The sequence below is a fragment of the Polyergus mexicanus genome, unplaced genomic scaffold (genome assembly GCF_030449975.1).
Source record: "Polyergus mexicanus isolate NDT 795.1 unplaced genomic scaffold, iyPolMexi1.0 SCAF_20, whole genome shotgun sequence".
NCBI classification, from domain to species: Eukaryota; Metazoa; Arthropoda; class Insecta; order Hymenoptera; family Formicidae; genus Polyergus; species Polyergus mexicanus.
The window spans coordinates 868,464-877,025 of NW_027223340.1; the positions used below are offsets into that span (position 1 = coordinate 868,464).

General features: G+C 28.8%; 1 protein-coding gene across 2 annotated transcripts; it reads right to left on the minus strand.

Annotated features, from left to right (window-relative positions):
* Positions 1 to 387: 387 nt before the first annotated feature.
* On the minus strand, positions 388 to 8,232 carry LOC138941688 (uncharacterized). Of its 2 annotated transcripts, none has more exons than XM_070311539.1 (3): positions 6,336 to 6,485; positions 1,909 to 2,457; positions 388 to 1,370 (listed from the first exon to the last, which is right to left on the minus strand). In XM_070311539.1, the coding sequence occupies exons 2-3, from the start codon at positions 2,363 to 2,365 to the stop codon at positions 1,270 to 1,272; spliced, it is 558 nt and encodes a 185-aa protein (XP_070167640.1). In that variant the 5' UTR covers positions 2,366 to 2,457; positions 6,336 to 6,485; the 3' UTR covers positions 388 to 1,269. The 2 variants fall into 2 exon arrangements, with proteins under 2 accessions (XP_070167640.1, XP_070167639.1); XM_070311538.1 differs by lacking the exon at positions 6,336 to 6,485 and adding an exon at positions 7,988 to 8,232 and having other exon boundaries at positions 392 to 1,370.
* Positions 8,233 to 8,562: the final 330 nt, after the last annotated feature.

Consider the following 8,562-nt stretch of genomic DNA (forward strand, 5'->3'; position numbering starts at 1 on the left):
GAAAAAAAGTAACTGTAACGATAACGGCGTTACAAGTAACGCATTACTTCCCAACCCTGCATATTATTATGCATGATTACATAATACAGAATGAGCGTATAATTCAGATAAAACGTTGTTATTTCTTGTAATCAGAAAAATAAAATTACAATGACTCAGACAGCAGAATTACGACATTGAACACATTAAAGTATAATAGAAGCAGAAAAATATGATAGAAGACTAAGTCAGTAGGGATCATGTAGATTAAAATATGTAAACAATAATTAGAACATTTTTTATTTCCGAATCAGCGATGTCTAATAAAATATAAGACTTAAAAAAAAATTATAAGAACAATGTTGTTCGTTTATCTTTGAAAGTTTATAATTCTTGAAAAATCAATTTTGGACATATGTTTATATAAACTTTTTTATCTACTCTACCTCATTATCGTATTGTATAAATTTGTTTCTTTATAAATACCCTGTCACATAAGTCACAGACTGAATATATAAAAATATTTGATATTACGAATCACTATATCGCATTTGACAGGTTTTTTTCGCTTTAATGTAGATATCGTTACTTTGAAAGAATACATATATTATCCTTCTTATTCATTCATTTTTAATACCAAAATGCCTCTTTCATTATTTACAATAAACGCAACGCAATCTAAATAGAATAAAAGTCGCAATAACAGTCTGAATTTGATTACACTTAAACGGAAAGACTCACACATTTTTTTAATAGATTATGTTATCTCTTGATGAGGAAAAACATAATATATAATATCTGCATAACATTGGATCAATCGTGATAACCTTTATTGCATGTTTTTTTATACCAATATAGAATAATGTACATGTTATAAAATATATCAATATGAAATCTGATATTCGATATTTAGAAAATATCAATGCATGAATTAATGGCATTACTTATTAGAGATATAAAATAATTTAAATGCAATTATCAAATTATCTTGTATATAACATGCACATGTTTCGTGTTTTGTATATTAAAAACATAACACAAACAGAATATTAATTAATAATGATAAATCTCTAAAATTCCATCATTTATAGTTTAAAAATAAATGTAAACGAGAGTGTGCAAAGAGATTGGATCGAAACAATTAGTATAATAACTCGAAAGTGTATTTCATGTTAAATAAAATTACGTTATGTGCTAAAGTCTGATCACAGATTCGTCAGTAAATGATCTTTTGTGCATTACGATTTATCGATGAACATTTTCGAAGTAATCGCTGATTTCATCGACAAGCTATCTTCGCCACCAACTCCTCTCCATGACGAAATGAACCATCAAGGACAGAACCATAAGAAAGATAATAACCGCTGCTGCCGCAAGAATACTACCATATCCTGTTAAAAATTATTTATTTTAGACTTTCTTTCGTCCATCGCAATTATTTTTAACAGACAGATGATTAGTAATTTTGACCTTATTATTAAAAACTGAATATTGTTACAATTATTAGTTTGCGATCGCATTAAAATTAAATACAATATCGATCTCTTTATTATTGTTAAACTAATAATGTAAAATATTGATAACGATTAATTTATACTTAAATATTCAAAGCATGCATCAAAATAAGATAGATAACTTGTTTCTGTAACAATTTTTACAAGTCATTCAATGCACTTTATTGTCGGGCGAGAAAATTTTTTTCTTGATATATAAATTCTTTTAAATTAAGATTAAATTTTAATTCATTTCACAAAGACATGATAAAAAATATTTTAAATAAATTCAAAGAACATACGTACGCTAATTTTTTATACGTATGCAAAATAGCAATTTCAGAATTAAATGTATAGATAATTCTTCTAATAGTAAATTTTACGATTAAATATACGCGGTGTAAAGCGATTATAAGTTTTGATCGTTGATACTTACTTCGCGATTTTTTATCATTAGTTTTCTCATTGTCTACGTATGACATCGATGCAAAAGAATTTCTATGGCAATCCAATTTGAAGAGCCGCTCAGGCGTTATAGGCATTGGTAATAACGCACGCTGACCATTAATTCCTTGGGAATGAAAATTTGTAGCCGGTATTAAAGATGCTTGGAAAGGTGTCAATGGTATTTGCGTCCTACAGGTCGCTTCGTTCGTGTTGCCGAAGGAAAAAAGTCCATATGGCCAATCGGCATGATTTGGTAGCGCGATTGCGCTATAAGGCGGCGGATCGTCATTATCTCCATTGTCGTTTACGGTAATTGAGGAGAGCGTTATCACGGCAATCGGATTATTCGAGGTTTCGCCAATCTGTACGTTATGATTCAATACAGATTTGTCCTGAGGTGTTGACTTTAATGACGATACGTCACCTTGAACGTTCGATTTGTCCATCGACCATCGTTGCAATCTTACACGTGTTTCCGATGCATCACCGCACGCGTCAGTAGATAATAGCTGCTCGGTCTCCGGGATTGCCAAAAAATCTACAATCAAAATTAAAATTGTACATATTTTTGATAAATAATATTTATCTCGTTAGTTTTATACCAATACCCAGCACACTATGTCCCATATTTATACACCGATTTTCTCGAAATTGGTACCAAAATTTTGCTAATTTTTCGGGGATGGCTACTATGTGATTTTGACTGATACACATACACACTGAACTATATAATGTTAAATTGGTCTTTAGATTGCTATGTCGCAAAAAGGAATAAAATTGTTAGTTTTGACCTGAGGAAGTCGTGAGAAGTCGTTTTAGTGGATGAGAGTTCCACATTACGCTGCCACATCTGATGGCGGGGTGTATATAACGTATTTTTCCCTCTCTTGGAAAAAAAAAATGTACTTTCGCGCGTAGCGCGGGCTTAAAGCTAGTATAAAATTATAAATAAAAATTTATGTAATACAATATAATATGTAAATACATTGTTATAAAGACGCATATTTAAATTACATTGATTGTTCTCACTCTAAAAAATTTTTATAGATATAGAGTTAAAATCATCTTAAATTTATAAGAATTTCTGAATTATCTAAAAAGATTAAACTAAATTATCTTCTAATTATATATTGCTCTAATTTATATTTTGTTTTTTAATTGTTATTTCTGCCGTATATTTGCTTTTACCTCTTATTTAATATTGTTTATAATTAAAATATAGCAATAGTATTTATATATTTTTCGATTGAATTAATAATAAAATAAATTTAGAATATATAATTATCTTTTTCATATTTAATAATTAATAATTTAATAATTAAATTTAATTTAATTTAATAATGATTTAATAATATGATAAAAATATATTAAATTAACTAAAGACTTATTTACATCAAGTTTCAAAATTAACAATAAAATGTATGTTGATTTATACAGTACATGAAATAAACATAAGAAAACTTTCAAAATCTTGTAAATGTGTCTCCATATGATCAAATCGAATCATATAATGATGATATATTAAATATTACGACAGTTTTCGTAATGCATTTCTATACTTAGCTAAGAACCTGGATATTAAATGTTGATTCATGCTAATCAACTTACGTGGACATCACAGAGCAATATACAGGGTGTCCCATTTTAATCTCCTCAGGCAAATATCTCAAAAACCAAGGCCGGAAGAGAAAAATGTTTCAGACAAAAGTTGTTTGGTTTCGAGAGGGCCATAAGATGATATCATTGGTTTGATCTTGGAAAATTATTTGAAGGTCATGTGAAGGTCAACTTTAAAATCTTAAATGGAAACCCCCATTTTGTATTTAGTATTCTTGTAGCTGACATCGAGAGCTTTTCAAAACACTATAATAAAGTATTTTTTCTCATTAAGTACTTTTTGAGTTATTTTATATTTTAATCTGATATATTTTGATATAAAAAATTAAATATCTCGTAAAATGTTTAGTCTTTGATAATCTTACCGTAATACTTTTATATACAGAATAATGAGACAAATCAATTAGTATAAAAAAAAAATTGTTTTTAAGAAAATTATTTACAATGTATTTTTTTAAACAATTATTTGTTTTTCTTGGCACTAATTAATTTGTCTTATTATTCTGTACATAGAAGTATTACGGTAAAATTATCGAAAACTGAATATTTTACGAAATATTTTATTTTTTATATCAAAATATGTCAGATTAAAATATAAAATAACTCAAAAAGTACTTAATAAGAAAAGACTTTATTATAGTGTTTTGGAAAGCTCTCGATGTCAGCTACAAGAATACTAAATAAAAAATGGAAGTTTCCATTTAAGATTTTAAAGTTGACCTTCACATGACCTTCAAATAATTTTCCAAGATCAAACCAATGGTACCCATCTTATGGCCCCCTCGAAACCAAACAACTTTTGTCTGAAACATTTTTCTCTTCCGAGCTTGGTTTTTGAGATATTTGCCTGAGGAGATTAAAATGGGACACCCTGTATATTAAACGATAGTTTATTTTTTCCTATATCGTTGGTCTGGATCGTTTTAAGAATATTTTTAAGAGTATTTTTACAACCAATTTCTATACATTATATTACATCGCTAATATGTATAAGATTCATATGGTGAAATGTAATGTAAGGGCAGCCATATCTAATTGAGCAAAATTTGAGATACCATATCTTTTGATAAGATGTGATAATGAACGTATGTTTTAAAGTAGAAATAAAACAATGACAAATATCAAGTATATGTATAAAGAGCACATATGAAAATAAAAACTATGCCAAAGATTTGTAGCATACTTATTGTAGCTGTCCAACCTATATATTCTGTGTTATAATAGATACGGCTATTCTTCCATCACTTTCATAGTACTGTTATATTAGCAGCCTAACATAATATAGAAGTCTGTGATTTTTGCACATTACAGATTATTATCCGTTGTAAATCTCACGCGACAAAATATAAAGCGCAGATTGTTCGGAAAATAATCACGTGCATGCTATATGTATTGTAAATTGCAAGATTAGCTTTTTACATATTTACAACATGAGTCATTAATATAATACCGTTCAACAAATTTTAAGTTACCTTTCGCTCAAAAGTATTTTTTCTCATTTTATTGCATATTACATAATATACATAAATACAATATGTATATAAATTATATAAATATATAATTTTATATAAGTTATAATTAATATAAAATGTTATGCAAATAATACTGTAACAATCATAGTCTATTTCTTTTTCCGTTTTTATCAATTGACGCATCACTTCTTTGTTTCACGAATACAGCATTCAATGTCATATGGATATGTATGTTGCATAAACAATTAGCAAATGCCTTGAAACTTAGAACTACTTTCATCCATGAAGGACGATTAATGCAAAATAAGCAAATATTTTATGTATCCAAAAGTGCAGAGAAAACGTTAGACAAAAAATATTTCTAAATATGTAATCAAAAAAAAAAAAAAATTTTATACATCTTTATCTTATTGATTTATGGATCTTCTCTATATTATAAATTTATCATATTATATATATTTCAATTTATTTAGTCTGCATCATCACTCGATTGATTTATAACAAATATCAGAGAATGATTTTTTTATAACTTTGAATTTTGTTTACTGATGAATGTATAAATGTGATTTTGTAAATTGTAGTTATACAAGATGTTTCATTTAATTTGTCCGACTATACTACGCAAAACGTCGTCTACGCAAAATGTAGTCTTTTAAACGGAAAAATGAAAACAGGACAATAATGGGATAGTCCGTAAATAATTTTGAATCGAATTACATTAAACTGCAAAATCCAGCAACCGTATTTTAACGAGATTTCGAGGGAAAAAGAAAGGTTAAATTTTTCACATGGAAATTCTTAACAAAAGTAACATCACTCAATAGGTTTTGAAGAAATAAAAATCTAACGATCTATAGTATAAATGGTCCAATTATTTTTGAGATATCAATGTGGACGGATTGATCGAACAAAAATTGATATTCTCGAGAGCCGAGGTTTTTCAAAAATTCGTTGCTATCACATCGAATTCGTTACTACAATATCGAAGATAAACCCTTAATATTATAAATCTTTAAATTCATATTTTCGAAATCTATCGAGCCTATCGAGTGATATTATATTTGTCAAGAGTTTCCATTTAAAAAATTTGTCTTCTTAATGGGATGGGTTTCTCAGATTTGCGTAACTTGATTCAAAATTGTCTATAAGCCATCTCATTAATTGTCTTTTTATTTTTCCGTTTAAAAAGCTATATTTTATGTAATATAATTGAACAAATTAAATCGAATACCCTATATAGCTGTTAATATTTAAATATCGATTATTAATGACTCGCATATGTAACATTTATTTCATCGTCAAGTCTCCTTGAGAACTAGTATATTACCTTCACCAGTGAAGCGCGATAACCGAACACTTTCTATTGTACAGTATGCTTATAAGTGGTAACGTGAATCGAATTTCCACATCTTATACGTCCCACATCAAATGTATACGTTTATTTTAGAGGACGGCCTAAAATATCAGCCGCTTTCCCATGACGCAATTTATTTACGGTTAAATAATGTTGATATTTATCACAAGACAGAAGCTTATATATACAGGATGTCCCATTTTAAAGGACCCACTCAAATATCTCAGAAACACTGCGTTAAATCGAAAAATGTTTCCAACAAAAGTTGTGTGGCTTCAAGGGGGCCATAAGACGGTGACAATGATTTGACTTTGAAAAATCATTTGGAGGTCATGTGAAGATCAACTTTAAAATCTTAAATGGAAACCCCCATTTTTTATTTAGTATTATTGTAGCTGATATCGAGAGCTTTCCAAAACACTATAATAAAGTATTTTTTTATTAAGTACTTTTTGAGTTATTTTATATTTTAATCTGACATATTTTGATATAAAAAATTAAATATTTCGTAAAATATTCAGTTTTCGATAATTTTATCGTAATACTTCTATGTACAGAATAATAAGACAAATTAATTAGTGCCCAAAAAAAAACTAATAATCGTTTAAAAAAATACATAAAATAATTTTCTTAAAAACAATTTTTTTTTATACTAATTGATTTGTCTCATTATTCTGTACATAGAAGTATTACGGTAAGATGATCAAAAACTAAATATTTTACGAGATATTAAATTTTTTATATCAAAATATGTCAGATTAAAATATAAAATAATTCAAAAAGTACTTATTGAAAAAATACTAAAAATTATTATAGTGTTTTGGAAAGCTCTCGATGTCAGCTACAAGAATACTAAATAAAAAATGGGGGTTTCGACTTAAGATTTTAAAGTTGACCTTCACATGACCTTGAAATAATTTTCCAAGATCAAATCATTGTCACCATTTTATGGCCCCCTTGAAGCCACACAACTTTTGTTGCAAACATTTTTCGATTTAACGCAGTGTTTCTGAGATATTTGAGTGGGTCCTTTAAAATGGGACACCCTGTATGTACATTCGCTTCTGTGATATTTACATGAAATCTTGCTGACATACATTTAATTTTTGTATCATCAAAGATGCAAGTAATGTAATAAAAAGTTTTTTTTTAGTCATAAAAAGCAAAATTTACGATAACAAAGCAACATTAAAAACAAAAAAAAAAAAAGATGGGTAATTTTAATATCACAAAGAATAAAAGCAGGAAATTTTGATATAACACTTAATAGCTTCTACAATAAATTTATCAGATATTTAATGTGCAATCACATAACCTTTTCGCCATTTTACATTTTACTTAATAACATTTATGAATCATTTAAATAATAAACTCTAATGAAATGCAAACAATAAGAACGGCGATTTCCAACCATTTTATAAAAACCGTATCGCACAATATCATTCGGTGAAAATCGAATAAAGATTGTAAATTATGAAGATCAAAATGCGAGCGATCGAGCCGAATCGAAGTGCGGAACCGGTTTCCTATAGAACGAACGATGCACAAAGTATCAAACGCGTTCGAAATGGAGCTGACTATTGACACAAAATTTCACACGCGGTAAATCTACCGTACACGCATACCTTTTCCAGCGTCCCTCGACATTTCTCGATATTATGTGCACGTCTCGAGCGACGACTGAGCAACGAGAATGTCGCGAGTATCGTGCGCGTCCGTGATTCGACTGACAATCACCTGATGATGCACCTGGCGCGTGAAGGCATACATATATATATATATATGCAGATATATATATGCAAATATGTAGCGGCGTGCCGATCGAGAGCCAATAATAAGAGATGCGTCGCGATGATAGTGCTTGATACAACTGACAGTACGACACGATGAAACTGCGATCGCTAACGCGACCAGTCGCCCAGCAATACGAATACGATGAGGGACGGACACGTGATCAGCTCTAATGATTTCGCAAGAAAGAGAGATAACGTAGTCTCAATCATTCTCTCGGTCATTCAAGATCGACATATTGATTCCCGTATGAAAAAAAAAAAAAAAAAAAAATCAGATAGTTTCTTGAACAAAAATTTACTATTGTTGCATTCAAAGCAGAAAACTCTGTTTGCGTTTGAGCAATTTAGATTTAATAATTAATAAGCCACATCACACATACCATATAATGTATCATGTTGCATATAAT